General features: G+C 40.0%; 1 protein-coding gene across 1 annotated transcript; it reads right to left on the reverse strand.

Annotated features, from left to right (window-relative positions):
- Positions 1–605: 605 nt before the first annotated feature.
- LOC108956032 (L-type lectin-domain containing receptor kinase IV.2-like) lies at positions 606–1,325 on the reverse strand. Its single transcript, XM_039305344.1, has one exon. The coding sequence runs from the start codon at positions 1,323–1,325 to the stop codon at positions 606–608; it is 720 nt and encodes a 239-aa protein (XP_039161278.1).
- Between the last annotated feature and the right edge of the window lie 15,478 nt (positions 1,326–16,803).

Below are 16,803 nucleotides of genomic sequence, written 5' to 3' on the forward strand. Positions count from 1 at the left end.
TTTAGAAGTCTGCTGGCACTTTTAGTCATACTTTGCTTGAAATATAACTTTTTTTGCACTTATTTGCTTAATCTATATTTAAAGCTATTCACCACCCTCTAGGTGGTAATACTAGCATTTTCACTGATGACAAAGCCGACCAATACTAATAATCTCCACAATGAACTCCCTCATTCCTTGCCTCGATTAATGAGAAATCTTCTTCACTGCAATCTCAGTTTTCATGGAGGATAATGCCCCTCTATAAACCCTACCAATCCACCAGCTCCTAATAGCTCCTCATCCCCGAACCCCTTTGTGGCAACATAGAGATCTTTGTACTTGAACCTATGCGGACTATAGTCACGGTCCCGATCCTCGAGAACCTCAGAAAATTTCCTATGTTTTCTTATCGCGTAAGCCACAGCAAAGACTAGAATGGATAGAATAAACAAACATATGAAAGGCAGTCCACTAGTGAGAAGATTGGATTTCTGCTTCTTTTTCCTATGGGGTAATCTAGGAAGTTGAGACAAATCTAACCTTTGAGCTTGTCCATTTACCCCGAAGCTCCATCCGAGGATATAATGAGAACATTGAGAAGTATAGAGCGAGCCAGTCAAAGACTAGAACCCAACATACATGGTCTCTATGAAAATTGACGAGAGCTTGTAGGACAGAAACAAAAGGGGACTGTTCGGTTTGTCGACATTGACAGGAGCTAATGTCACACTGATTTGTTTCTGCACGCCATCAGAATCCACCCAAGCTTGCATTGCTTTACCACTAATCAGACTCAAGTTTCTGAAGCCTTGAACGTTGTTTTCAGTATATCCAGCTGGGGAAGATTTTATAGAAGTCAACCCATTGACATATATCCCAACATGGTTGTCATTGATATTGCGGAGTTCATTGTTTTGAACCGTCTCAAATTCTACGGTGAAATTGTGGTTCGTGGCATTGCCAATGTTGGTTTCGTTGAAGAGGCCCCAAAAAAAATTAGGCCAAGCTCCAGGAATTCCTCTACTAGGAGCTATCACAAAGGCGAACCCATGACCGCCCAGAGCTAGATATTCGAGAATTATAGCGAAGACAAATGTGGTGGAGAACAAGTGGACAGCGCCACTGAATGAGTTCTTGAACCCAATAGGGTCGGGGTAGAAGGCATGACTTACCTTCTGTTTGGTCACGTTGGTTAACCTCAGGAGGCCAGTGCCAGTGAGTACAGCTAAACCATCGAGGCTCAGATTCGCAGACTTGAAACCACTGTACGTGAAATCACCGATTTCAGGACTCACTGCTGCATTTGCCAGGAGAAAAACCGCCAGAACAATCACGACCAACATGGCCAGAGGCTTTGAAGTTCCTATAATGATGCAGGAGCCTTGCCCAGCATCGAGTCCAGACTCAAGCAATTTCAATCATTAGTGCCCCGACTTGCGCACACTTAACGAGCATCCAACCAGCCTTCAGAATGAATCCCCTGCCGTGGGGGTAACTGACTGGTCCGGGTCGTATTATACCTCTGTCGTGTGATTAACTGATTGGTCCGAGTTTCATCGGCAACCTTTTGGACTCGCCTGTCTCTGTACGCCAATTACACATTTTAGATAGCTACCAAAGTAGACTAAGACCTTGTTTGGTAACCATCCAAACAGGACCAAATTCTTATTCTTTGTTTCCAGAATCAGTTTGGGCCTAGAATCGCGTTTGGTAAAATTTTTGTTCCCGGGAACAGTTGGGAATAGAATCAAGAACAAAAAAAAAGTTGATTCTTGTTCTGGGAACGAATTTGAGAATCAAAACCAAGAACTCTTCTTCTTCCCTTCGGCCATCTCATGACCATCGTCCACCACCGCCCGCCACTGTCTGCCGCCGCCGTCTACCGTTCGCCGTCCGCTGCCGCTGGCTGCCAGTTCGACGAGCTCGCTGGAGCCTCGCTAGACCAGGGCGAGGTTCGGCGAGCTCACCGGAGGCAAGCCCAGCCACTGGCAAGGCTCGACCTCCCAAATCCGGGGCGAGGCCGAGCCTCTCGGTGGCCAAGCGAGCCTCACCTGCCACGGTGAGGCCCGCCCGGCGAGGGCAAGCCTCACCGGGGCTAGGCAAGCCTCGCGACACCTAGCCCCACCGGTGGCAGGCAAGGCTCGCCCCCGGCCGGTGGCCGGGCGAGGCTCGCCCGGCCCCGCCGGTGGCAGCGGTGCCTCGCCCAACCCCGGTGAGGCTCGACCAACGAGGGCGACCTCGCCGAGGGCCGGCAACGCTCCGGTGAGGTCACGGGCCTCGTCGGCCGGTCGTCGGATCGGCGACCGGCCACAAGAAGAAGAAGAAGATGAGAAAAAGGAAAAAAAAAAAAAAGAAAGGAAAAAAAAAAAAAAAAAAGAAAAAAGAAAAAAGAAAAGAAAAAAAGAAAAAAAAAAAAAAAGGAAAAAGTAAAAAAAATATTTAAAAATTAAAAGAAATTGATTTGGAACGGAATTAATGAGCACGGTACCAAATGCAATTCTATTCCAGAATCAGAAATTGTGGACAGTTACCAAACGGCTTAAAATGCTTAGAATTAGTTTCCGGGAACATAATAAAAAATAATCATTTCTGATCATAATATACTCCCGGGAACAGAATCATTACCAAACGCGCCCTAAGGCGTCCATCAACTGTCGATGCTTTGTGGTCTTCCCACTACCACAATCATCGCCAAGTCAGTAACCGATGGCGTACGATGACCGCAAGGTGATGCATGGCGATGTCTTTCTTCTGGAAGCACACGAAGAAGGACAGTGTCCCCACAAATTTCAACTGTCTTTTTAATATCATCATGCGTCTCTCTCACGATAATGAGAGGATAAGTACATAAGAATAGTCAAGCCTAGGAATCTTATCTCTGACATTGACCCGGAATTCGGTGCGTTGGGCTACCAGTGCGAGAGATCCTACATCGGAGATTCAGTGCAATATGAAATAGTTAGTGTGTCCTAATTTGGATTTAGGAGACATATCTAATAACCTCGTGCATATGTACGTATGAGTTGTATTGGAGCAATCCATATTAGGGATTGAGTGTGATGTGAGACGTTAATATTGTTGACACCTAAATTTTGGCGAACCCACTTAGTCTTTTATTGCATAAAAATTGAGGATTAATTTTAACCCTTTAAAAAATGCATCGAACAAGAAAAAAGGATAAATCGGGAAAAAATCAATCTAATTGATTATGTATGGAAATTGAAAATTCTGATGAATATTCAAATTTTGATAAATACGGAAGCAATTAGAAAATCATGTGATTAAACGGCAATGATTTTGATAAAATGGAAACAATCGAAGCAAGATCAAGCTGATTGCAAAATCACGCTCCGATTTGCAGCCAAATCAATGCAACAAAAGAATTGAAACTCGGAAAATACTATAGAAAATGGCTGTCCGGAATCACTATAAAAGGGTCACAATTTTCGTGACCAAAGGGGGTGAATTTGAAAAATTCAGAGCAAAAAATTTCGGAGAGAAAAATTGATGCGAAAAAAATCGCACAGAGGAGAGAATTCGTGAGAAAGGGGTGGGTTATTTTCCTTCGTTCAAAATTCCTTTCGTGAAAAAGAAAAGTCAAAAGAGACTTGACTTCTGCAAGAGAGTACAGTAGCAAGAGACAGAGAAGGGACGTTGGAGGTAGACGCGCAGCCAGAGAAGAAAAAAAAAACAGTAGCAGCAGCCGTTCGTCTTCTTCGTGTGGACGCCCCTGCCCGCGCCGGCCCCACGCTCGCGTCACGCCTCCTCCACTAGCCACCACTGCCGCTCCGCCTCCTCCACAGTCGCCGAACCCCAGCAGCGGCCGCCATACTAACAGCCCCGTTCGTCTCCCGTGCTGGTCTCTGTGTTCGGCAGCCAGTCCGAAGCACAACGCACAGCACCAGCAAACCGCGGCCACCCCCTCCGTCCATCGCCGGAGTGCCACCGTGCCTCTGCTCGAGTAGCACCTTCACCTCCCGTCTTCCTCCTTCCGGTCCCCTCCACCCGACACCCGACGTCCGTGCAGCCCCCTTTTGCCGTGCCTGGCACCCGACACCCACAGCTGCACCTCTGCACCACCACTGTGCGCCTGTACAAGCACCACCGTCACCAACGCTGCAGCAACCTGACGCCGAAGCTGCAACCGCCCGCTTTTGGACGCCACATCTCCACTACTCACCTCTGCCCGAGCACCACTGGAACTCCGAGCATTGCTGCATTCGACGCCACCCACTCGCTCGGTGGCCCGCGCCTGCAGCAAACCTCGCCCCAACACGCACACTAGCAGCCCATGCTGCCTCCGCGCCAGCTCACCACCACGTGTCCGCTCCTCACCCGTGCCTACATCGGCCCCGCGCCGCCGCAATCTCGTGCCCTCGCTGTTCAGCAAGCCACCCCTCCACCCGAGCGCCCGCATCATAGCCTAAGCGCTCGCATCACAGCCACTCCACCAGCAGCACTATCGCGCGGAAGCGTTGAGTCCTTAGGTGGTTTATTTTTATTTTTATTTTTATTTTTGCTTTTGTTTATTTTATTTTACTTTACTTTATTTATTTAAAGTTTCGTTATTATTGGAGTACGGTATGTTGTTGTTAATTATTTGAATATTATAGACATTATTTGTAGGGTTTTGCCTAAAATTATTATAATTATTAATTTGATCCGTAAAATGTCGAATCATTTTTTTTTAATTATATTAATTTTTGGGCATTTTGATAGTATTTTAATTGTTAAATCATTATAATCATTAATTTGATCCGTAAGACTTCGGATTAGATTTTTAATCATTTTGAACCCTTTTTTTTTTTTTTTATATGTCGTGATGTTTAGGGTTAGAGTGATGTTAATTTAACCCGTGAGACAACGGATTATTTTTCGATTATTTTAATCCTCCATTTGATGAATATTTTGATTGTTTAGATATAATGTTTATTTAATAATTGCTTGTCTTTGAAAAACATTAATATATATATATATATATATAATATAAAAAATCAAAATCTTGCATGGGAATGCATGTAGGTTTAGTAAATTAGGATTGCATTTTTAGGATGACATTTTTTTTTAGGAATGCACTTTTAGATAGATAATTTTTGTAATAAATTAGGATAGACTTTTAAACAATGTTTGCACGTCTTGATAATCTCATTTTTTTTTTTCTAAAAAATGGTTTTCTAAGATAGAATAGGGTTTAAGTCAAATTAATCTCTAAAATAAATTAGAAAATTATTCCTTTTAGATAGTTTAATTAGGATTTTTATTAATCCCGAATTTCAATAAAAAATACAAAAATATTAGGTGCATGTTAATTAGTTTGCATAGTAGGTTCATTTAATTAGAATTTCTTTGTTAGTAAAATTAGTCATGTAGTTAAAATGCATGTTTTATGATAAAAATTCTAATTTCAAGAAAACCCAAAAAAATTGCTTGCTCTGTGTGTTTATTTCTTTTGATGCAATTTATTTTATTTATTAAATGTTTAATGATGATTGAGCACATGTGTGATTACCTTTATGCATGATAGAGATTTAGATTAAAATAAATCCAAATTACCTGCAAAAACATCTTTAAAAATAAAAGGAATGGTACCAAAAGGGCATTAGAGAAATCTAGTTTAACCAAGTCCCCGTACCCATAATTTCTGGTTCGTAGGAGTAAAATAATTATCCTATTATTTTACTTAGATGTCTAATCCACCTACTATAAACTGATTAGTAGCGACTCCTAAATAAAATTTATTTGCATGTTAAATATTTGAACCTTAAGTCGTGAATTGGTATGGGCTTGGGAGAGCCCGAGCTAAGTTTAAAGACTTAGTAGTCCATTAACCTTGTTTTAGGTGATGCGCCCGAAATTTAGGTCACGACAGCTTGGCGACTCCACTGGGGACCTGTGTTAAAACACTTAGTGGACTTAGGCCGATTTTTCTTTTTCTTTTAAAGATGTTTTTGTTTGGTAGCAAAGATACCAAGTACGTTCCTAACATTTCTAAGGTGTTAAATATTCTTGCAAATGGGAGGTAAAAGGGGAGTAGTCTTTGCTAATCCTTGTCTTGCAGGAAGGTGTGGGATGAATGATTTATCTTTCCTGATTAGAAGTGTTGTTTGCATTAAAATTGTTGTGCATGTTTTATTGCTTTTAGCACTACACTATTGTACACACAACTTGCGGTCAGACCTGAGCTGCGATAAGATTTTTAGGATGGTGTTGAGAAGGATACTTCCTTCAAAGCAAGACTGCTATGTAGAGGTTGACATTCTCTTCCCTGAAATTTTTTCATGGTGTTGATTGTGTTTGTCCATATCCGCGAGACTGTGTGATTATTGGGCATTCCATTCGATTGAGTCGGAGTTAGGGGGACTTGATATGTTAATGCGAGAATGCAACGGTCAGATCATCCTCTTAACTCCACTTTGTTAAGCCGTCTCGATAGAAATCAAGCCTCACATCTCATGTGCATGTCTATGTGATTGCCATTGATTTTCCTTAGTAAAGTAAGTCTTCTATCCCTATATCATGCAATTTATTTTGTCATACTTTTGGTTGGTCTATGACAATCTAGGTCAATCATTGATTCAATTCCTTTGTCAGTTAGAAATGAAATGAGGAAATTGCCATGCAATGAATCATTTGGAAAATAACAAAAATTTTGGAGAATTTGTTTTCAATTCTTGTCTTTATTGTTCTCATTAGGGAGTTTCAAATTTTGGCCTTTCCTAATTCGTGTTTAGGAAATTTGGTTCTTGCTAGGGATGTCCTCTTTTTATTTTTTTAGTTATTTTTAGGAAATTCCCTTATTACATAGAATTTTCATGAATAAATGAAAAAAAAGAAGAAAAAAAAAACGATTCGATCATCGTCATGGATCGACTATCTATTTACATCTCATGCTTACATGTTCCCGTTTATTTGAATTAGGTGATTATGGAGCGATCTCGCTCACCCATCCGTACACGGTCGAAAGCTAAAATGGCGGATCAAAATGAGGTGTTGAACCATATCATTGATATTGACAATGACATGAACAAGCGAATTGCACACCTCCAAAGTCAAGTCAATGAATTGTCTGCTACTGTGGCTTGTCTCGTCAAGCAAAAGTGCTGTGATGACATAGGTACTCTATCTTCAGTGAGAAACTGTGACTCAAAGAAGAGAGCTAAGAGGACTTTTGAACCATCCCATTTTCCTGAGATAGCTGAATTTAATGCCACCATGAAGAGACTAGTGACATATCTAGAAGGAAGAATCTCTGACCTGGAGGGTTCGCATCACAAGATCAAGGAGGATGAAGAACTCAAGCACACATGATTCATAGTCCTAAGTAGATCACTTTCCCTATTTAATTAGGGGCATGTTCAGTTGCACCTTCCCCTGCGTGGAAATTTTTATTGCTTTTCAAGGATTGGTTTCAATTTCTTCTATTTTGCTTTAATGCTTGAATATCACATTTTTCATTCCAATAAATGTAATTTGATTGATGAATATCAATAAAATTACAAGTTTTGTTTTGAGGACATTATGGGGTATGCCAAACCAGCCCGATGACAATATCCAACAATTATATATATATCCAAGAAGAATTCTAAGGGCTGGGCTTCTTCATGCTTCCTCATCCAAAAAATCCAAAAAAAAAAAAGAATAAAAAAATCATTTTTGAAGCCATTTCTAAAAGCATGCATTAGGTTAGCTTTGTTTAATTTTCTGACTCATTTACTTCATGTTTGAGCATTACTTTTTCGGTCGATGAAAAGGCATTGAAAAAGGCACACCAGGTTGGAATTGGCCCAACTGTCAAGGATACATTTCTAAAGAGTTAATGTGACAGATTTGGGGTATGACAGATTTTGGTAGTGACCCAACTGAGATAAAATCTCGACCCAAGCCAAAAATGGATATTCCATCTACTTTTACTTTGATGTTGCATAGTATCATATTTATGCACGTTCTCTTGTGCAGGGGCAACAGTGGATTTTCAGTCTTGAATGGTAGGGACAATCCAAAGACATCAATGGCTAAGGCAATCCCATTGTGGAGAAATCCTTGAATGAATACTTAAAATCATTTTTTTACAAAAGGGATTTTGCTTGATGACTCTTATCCACCAATTCCACTAAAGAACATCAAGATGGACTAATTTAATGAATGATGTGGAATTTATTGAGCATACTAAATGAGACGACTCGGGATGATGAAAGACAAACCTTATCCTATACACAGTCCCCTACTCATACACTTGTGAGATGAGTGTAGGCAGGTTCATATACAAAAGGTAAAGAGTTCTTTCGCAAAAGGTACGGCAACCAAAATGATGAGAGGCAATTCATTTCTCTATCCCAAACACTACAAGTGATCCATTGCTTAACCCTTTTAAGCCCATACACTTATGGATATTTTTTTCCAAATTACCCCTGTCAAGAATCACCCTATATTGAGGCAACTGGGAGATAAAATGGCATCATGAGATGAGGAAAATGAATCGAAATTTTCTTGCTCTCACTTGCATCAATCTTCAAGTCATGCTACTACATTGAATTCATGTGTTAATTTAAGTGCCATAGGACGACGAAGAGGATTTCTTTCTCTATCCTACATACTTATACCCTTTGCATAGCCCACTTGAGCCTGCAATTTCATTTCTTTAAACCTAGTTGGTGATCATCCCCCACATTAGGGCAGGGCAAAAGGCAGATTAAGACCCTTGAAAGTTCAAGTGTCATTCAAAGTGTAATTGCTTGACGCATGCATTATGTGCAAGAATTGAAATCAAAATAGAACTAAGGGGCATGAAAAAGAAGTGTGCCTGGTAAAAGCAAGGCCAATGCCCATGAAAAGAAGTGAAGAAAAAATGCATGAAAACTAGGGGCATGAAAAAGCGATGTGCCTGGTAAAGCAAGGCCGATGCCCATAGATGAAAATGAAAAAAAAGTCAAGAGAGGTGACTATCAATTGTAAAATGTTGCATCCCTCATGGAGCAGCATTCAAAGAACACAAATACCGAGCTTTTACAGTTAGTGGAGCACATTGCCAAGACAATCCTTGGTGAAAAAGAAAATTGGTGGCAATGCCAAGATGATCATCATCTCTCACCCTTTACACATCTTTGAGCCTAATGATCCTTTCATTTCTCAACCCATCAACCCAGCTTACGTTACATCCCTTGCAAAGTCTCTTCTGATTAAGGCACTTGAATTAACGTAGGAATTCATATGTTTATAAGTATCGCTCGAAGAAGTGCGGGCATGATTATTTCTCTCATTTTGCAAGGTTCTTGATTTGTAAACCCAGAGATTATTACAGGATTATTCTTTCAATAGCCTTGACTCAAAGAGTCCCTTGGTTAAGCCATTGACCAAGCCCACATTACAGTCCCTATTAAAGACCTCTCAGATTGGTAAGGTCATACCACTTGCGAGAATACTTGGACCCTTGTCGATATGGTGAGATGGAGTGATTCTCATAAAATAGCTCTTCTAAATGAGAGTGAGTGAAAGTCATTTCTAACTGAAAGTCTCTCATTTGGTATTCTTAGAAAATCCATGTCATGAGTGAAAATTGTCTTGAACAATAATTCTCTCCAGTGGAAATTTGGGTGATGCAAAGGTCATTATGCATGAACCCCGATTGAATTAATAAAAACTTCAATGGATTTTGAAGTGTGCATTCCATAATAGCCTTAATTGCTTATTTCTTTGGTAAATGCATCCAAGAGCTCCTGACATTCAGGTTCATTTCAGAATGCCTCATGATATTAGGAGATGAGAAACCATCACGAACATTCAATGTGCATCATTGATGTTCCAAAATTTATTTTTACCAGGAGGTGAGAGACCTCCACAGGATATCTAAGTTCCAGAAGACATATCCTCAAGAATCAGAGATATCACCAGGTAAGTATATCTTTACTCATAATCTAAATACTTGTAATTGTGTGGGTATTCTTGACACTTGACTCTGTCAAGCTATCCCTTTATATTGACCTGGTGTGCTTTTGTAACCCGGCGTCCATTTCATCGACCTGGCCTGATGTCCTTTATATTAACCTGGCATGCTTTTGTAGCCTAGAGTCCCTTACATCGACCCGGTGTGCTTCCGTAGCCCGGTGTCCTTTATATTGACCTAGCGTGCTTTTGTAGTCCAAAGTCCCTTACATCGACCCGGCGTGCTCCCGTAACCTGAAATCCTTTATATTGACCTGGTGTGCTTTTGTAGCTCGGTGTCCTTTATATTGACCTAGCGTGCTTTTGTAGCCCAGAGTCCCTTACATCGACCCGGTGTGCTTCTGTAGCTCGGTGTCCTTTATATTGACCTGGCGTGCTTTTGTAGCCCAGAGTGCCTTATATCGACCCGGCGTGCTTCCGTAGCCCGGAGTCCTTTATATTGACCTGGCTTGCTTTTGTAGCCCAAAACCCTTTCATCGACTCGGTGTGCTTCCGTAGTCCGGTGTCCTTTATATTGACCGGGCGTGCTTTCGTAGCCCAGAGCCCCTTTCATCAACCCAACATGCTTCCATAGCCCGGTTTCCATTGATATGACCAAGCGTGCTTCTGTAGCCCATAGTCCCCCAATCAAATCGGCGTGCTTCCGTAGCCCGAAGTTCCCCTTCATAGACATGGTGTGCTTCCATAGCCTAGAGTCACCTCATTAATTTGGCTTTACAGGAGACATATCCCTAAGGATCAGATATGTCACCAAGTAAGTATATCTCTACCCACACATTAAATACTTGTCATTGTGTAGGTATTCTCTCTCAAGAGTATTAACACTCGACTCAGTTGAGATATCCCCCAAAGATTTTTTTTTTCTCTAGATTCAATTTGATTAAGGTGGTCAGATGATCTATACTGCAATGCTAGGCGACCGTAGAAAGGTACGGGTCCTGGAAAAGCAATCTCTCCATTCAGGCGACCGTAAAATGGTACGGGTCCTAGACAACACCTATTTCCTCATTCAAGCGATCGTAGAATGGTACGTGTCCTAGAAAATGAATCCTAGTTTAGGCAATCGTAGAATGGTACGGGTCCTAGACAGCACCTATTTCCCTATTCAGGCGACCGTAAAATGGTACGGGTAATGGAAAATGAATCCCAATTTAGGTGACCGTAGAATGGTACGGGTCCTAGACAACACCTATTCAAGTGACCGTAAAATGGTACCAGTTCTAGACAACACCTATTCAAGCGACCGTAAAATGGTACGGGTCCTGGAAAGTGAATCCCCGTTTAGGCGATCGTAAAATGGTACGGGTCCTAGACAATATTTATTTCCCCATTCTGGGCGACCGTAGAATGGTACAGGTCTTAGACACAACCAAACACTGTCATACGGGGCGACCGTAGAATGGTACGAGTCCTGGGAAAGTAGTCTCTTTGTAAAATGATGTCACTATTCTAGGCGATCGTAGAATGGTAGGGGTTCTGGATATGTAACACCAACTATCTCGAGTTACTCTACCCTCCTTGAAGGTAAGTTATTCCGGGTAAGTTCATTTATCATGTGCATTGGTATTGCTATGCATCATATGAATTGCATTTCAAAATGGGATTCATATTCCAAAAAAAAAAAAAAAAAAAATTCATTTAGTACATGTATATGATCAAAATTTAGGTCTCAATTTATCTTTGAAGGCAACCTCTACAAGTTCACCTTTAAAGAGGGGCAGCTGTTGACACCTAAATTTTGGTGACTCCATTTAGTCTTTTATTGCATAAAAGTTATGGATTAATTTTAACCCTTTTAAAAAAAAATTGCATCGGAACAAGAAAAAAAGGAAAAGATGGAAAAAATCAATCTGATTGATTATGCATGGAAATTGAAAACTCTAATGAATATTCAGATTTTGGTAAATGCGGAAGCAATTAGAAAATCAAATGATTAAAAGGTAAGGATTTTGATAAAATGGAAGCAATTGAAACAAGATCGAGCTGATTGCAAAATCACGCTTTGATTTGCAGCTAAATCAATGCAACAAAAGAATGGAAACTCGGAAAATACCATAGAAAACGGCTGCTCGGAATCACTATAAAAGAGTCACAATTTTCATGACCAAAGGGGGCGAATTTGAAAAACTCAAAGCAAAAAAATTTCTGAGAGAAAAATTGGTGTGAAAAAATATCGCATAGAGGAGAGAATTCATGAGAAAAGGGTGGGTTATTTTCCTTCGTTCAAAATTCGTTTGTGAAAAGGAAAACTCAAAAGAGACTTGAATTATGCAAGAGAGTATAGCAACGAGAGATAGAGAAGGACTGGGAGGTAGACGTGCGGCCAAAGAAGAAAAAAAACGTAGCGGCAACCGTTCGTCTTTTCGCATGGACACCTCTTCCCGCGCCGGCCCCGCACTCGCGTCGCACCTCCTCCACTAGCCACCACCGCCGCTCCGCCTCCTCCGCAGTCGCGAACCCCAGCCCCGTTCGTCTCCCGTGCCGGTCTCCGTGTCCGGCAGCCAATTCGAAGCACGACGCACAGCACACTGCAAACCGCGGCCACCCCCTCCCTCCATCACCGAAGTGCCACCACGCCTCTGCTCAAGTAACACCTTCACCTCCTGTCTTCCTCCTTCCGATCCCCTTCACTCGGCGCCCGACGTTCGCGCAGCCCCTTGTTCCGTGCTCGGCGCCCGACACCCACACCCGCACCTCGCACCACCGCGCGTGCACCCGTATGAGCACCGCCGTCACCAACGCTGCAGCAACCTCGACACCGAAGCCGCAATCGCCCGCTTTTGGACGCCACACCTCCCGCTCGCCTCGCCCGAGCACCACTAGAACTCCGAGCGTCGCCGCCACCCTTCGCCCGATGCAACCCGCTGCACTCGACGCCACCCACTCGCCCGATAGCCTACGCCGCAGCAAACCTCACCCTAACGCTCGCGCCAAAGAGCTCCGCGCCGCCTTCGCGCCAGCTCACCACCGCATGTCTCGCTCCTCACCTACGCCTACACCGGCCCCGCGTCGCCACGATCCCGTGCCCTTGCTGTTTAGCAAGCCGCCCCTCCACCCGAGTGCTCGCGTCACAGCATGAGCGCTCGCATCACAGCCGCTTCACCGGAAGCACCATCGCGCGCAAGCGCCGAGTCCTTAGGTGGTTTATTTTTATTTTTACTTTTATTTTATTTTATTTTATTTTATTTTACTTTATTTATTTTAAGTTTCGTTATTATTGGAGTATGGTATGTTGTGTTTAATTATTTGAATATTATAGGCATTATCTGCAGGGTTTTGCCCAAAATTATTGTAATTATTAATTTGATCAGTAAGATGTTGAATCATTTTTTTAATTATATTAATTTTTGGGCATTTTGATAGTATTTTAATTGTTAAATCATTATAATCATTAATTTGATCGTAAGACTTCGGATCAGATTTTTAATTATTTTGAACCTTTTTTTTTATATCTCATGATGTTTAGGATTAGAGTAATCACTAATTTAACCCGTGAGACAACGGATTATTTTTCAATTATTTTAATCCTCCATTTGATGAATATTTTGATTGTTTAGATATAATGTTTATTTAATAATTGCTTGTCTTTGAAAAACATTAAAATCAAAATCAAAATCTTGCATCGAGCATTTAGGTTTAGTAAATTAGGATTGCATTTTTAGGATTACATTTTTTTTTTTTAGGAATGCATTTTTAGATAGATAATTTTTGTATTAATTTAGGATAGACTTTTAAACAATGTTTGCACGTCTTGATAATCTCATTTTTTTTTTCTAAAAATAGTTTTCTAAGATAGAATAGGGTTTAAGTCAAATTAATCCCTAAAATAAATTAGAAAATTATTTCATTTTATATAGTTTAATTAGGATTTTTATTAATCCCGAATTTCAATAAAAAAAATATAAAAATATTAGGTGCATGTTAATTAGTTTGCATAGTAGGTTCATTTAATTAGAATTTCTTTGTTAGTAAAATTAGTCATGTAGTTAATGCATGTTTTTTGATAAAAATTCTAATTTCAAGAAAACCCAAAAAAATTGCTTGCTCTATGTGTTTATTTCTTTTGATACAATTTATTTCATTTATTAAATGTATAATGATGATTGAGCACCTGTGTGTTCACCTTTCTGCATGATAGAGATTTAGATTAAAATAAATCCAAGCTGCCGCAAAAAAAACATCTTTGAAAATAAAAATAATGGTACCGACGGGCATTAGAGAAATCTAGTGTAATCAAGTCCATATACCGATAGTCTTTGGTTCGTAGGAGTAAAATAATTATCCTATTATTTTACTTAGGTGTCTAATCGACCTACCATAAACTGATTAGTGGCGACTCCTAAATAAAATTTATTTGCATGTTAAATATTTGAACCTTAAGTCGCGAATTGGTATGAGCTTAGGAGAGCCCGAGCTAAATTTAAAGACTTAGTAGTCCATTAACTTAGTTTTAGGTGATGCACCCGAAATTTAGGTCGCGAGAAATATTATTCTAATTGGACCCATAATTCATTTATTTAAATATTTAAGTGAAGGTAGATTAAGCTAATGTATTAATGGATTTGTCTTGAGCCTTAACCTTACATATTATAAATAAGTTCAAATTTGTCTTGGTCTTTGCTAATTACAAATTCCAATTTAATATACACAATTATTGAGGGAAAAGTATATAAAAAAAATCCTAAACTTTTCGCATCGATGCCAATTTAGTTATGGATCTTTTATTAGTGCCAATTTTGTCTTAAACATTCTAATTCAGTGTCAATTCATGCCTTCGACTAATTTTGACTGAATTTTGTTGACATGAACACTAGTTGGCTGACGTGGCATGACTAGAGCTAACATTGAAAACTTTTGATAATATTTTAATATTTTTTTGAATTATTTTATTTTATTTTATTTTTCCTTTCCTTTTTCTTTTTTTGCTCCTCGCCTTTGCTCTATCCAGCTGATCATCGACCTCAACAATTGGCTAGAAGTGATGGCCAGCTTGCAAGGGGCTGCAAGTCACGCTTGCAAGGGCTTAAGCCCTCACCGGTGGCCCCGTGAGGCTTGACCTCATCGGATTTGGTGAGGTCGGGCCTTGCCCATGGCCACGCGAGGCTTGACCCTTGCCGATTCGATGAGGGCAAGCCTCATCACCCAATGCAAGGCCACCCTCGCAGCATGGCCTCTGGCAAGGCTCGCTAGAGGTCGGCGAGGTTGATCTCAACCTCGCTAGCTATTGCCCCTAATTGGTAGTTGAGGTCCAACAACTGACTGGAGTAAGAGGGAGGAGGAGAAAAACAAGAAAGAGAAAAAAATAAAAGGAAAAATAAAATGAAATAAAATAATAAAATATTCGAAAAATATTAAAAATTATTAAAAATTATCCACGTTGGTGCCAGCCATGCCACATTAGCTACGTTAGCTTACCAGCATCCACGCCAATAAAATTCAACCAAAATTAATTGGAAAGACTGAATTAGCAACAAATCAAAAGATTTAATAGTAAATTGGCACTAATAAAAGGTTTAAATTGACGCAAATGCAAAAAGTTGATGACTTTTTTTGACACATTTCCCTAATTATTGAACAAAGCCTTTTTCATGGAATGTGTTCTCATCAAGTGAGTACTGAAAGGTGAAAAACCGAGACAATTTACACAGCTATGATCGGTTTGTATAGTCATGGGTGAACTGAGTTATTATTGCTCAAATCAAACATTCCATAGCAAGTATTTTGACATCAGACCCAAAAATTAGGCTCAAACATAAAGAAAAAAATGGCCCAAACTAGACCATGTCAATACACTTGACTGACAAGATCAATCGATGGAACACGTAATGAGTTTATGGATCCTAAATTTTCAATGGATAGAATTCAAGTGAAGTATGAAACAATGGTGAAAATTGCTTGACCCAAAGCATGCGCAAAAGTTAAAGATTGTGTCAAGGAGTATCCATCGATCCGGGATAAACCGTCACTAAGGAATGGGAAGCAGTTACAAATGATCCCTAAGCCCAGAAAATTATAAATTTCTATGGAGAAATACCATAAGGCATAACCGGATCATCCATGTAAAGACATAAGAAGAATAAATGATAGATGATCACAAAATTACAATGGCACATTATAAAAGTAATAATCATTAGCAAACTAAACATCTTTGAAGATGGAACTTTTTGACTTTGAAAATACGAATATGAAAATATCATTTATAGCGGATCGAAGTAGATTAGGTTCTGCTCGAGTTTGAGTTTGAATTTCGAATTATATTAGGTTTCTTGATTCCAATATTCATCTTTGTCTATAAAAGCATTTTGGTCGTATTTGGTCGGTTTTTTACTTTCTTTACACATTTCAGTCATCTTCATTAGCTGTTCATGTTCAGTTTCAATCATCGAGAAAGCACGGCCTTCAAGAATGTAAGCCCTACGTTCGATTCAATAACGTTTCATGCAATTTCCTCGTTAATTTCAATCTATTATTTGTACATAATTAGTAATTCAAAGTTTGTAATGTCCTTGAGACTTCAAAGCACATTATAATTCATTCGCTTAATTGATCATTAATCACCCTCCATTAAAATTTATTTACCATTCAAAGTCATTGATTATTTGGTTACCCCAATCTTGAAAAAAATTCACGTGACAGAGTGGGACCCTTGTAATAACTCTAAAAAGCGTACTATGTTGGTTGCCCTCCCCACCCTTGTCATCCATAACCAAAAACAAATCCTGTAGCTTTAAAGTTTCTTCTAATAAGCATATGGACTTCTTCATATTCGTATTATTTTGGACATCTCTATGATTAATGTTGAATCTCAAACATAATACTTTAAAATAGATTGAATGCTATGTGCATGGTTAAGGCGTGTTATCATTGTATGGTCCAACAAAA

This window comes from Eucalyptus grandis, chromosome 11 (genome assembly GCF_016545825.1).
Source record: "Eucalyptus grandis isolate ANBG69807.140 chromosome 11, ASM1654582v1, whole genome shotgun sequence".
NCBI classification, from domain to species: domain Eukaryota; kingdom Viridiplantae; phylum Streptophyta; class Magnoliopsida; order Myrtales; family Myrtaceae; genus Eucalyptus; species Eucalyptus grandis.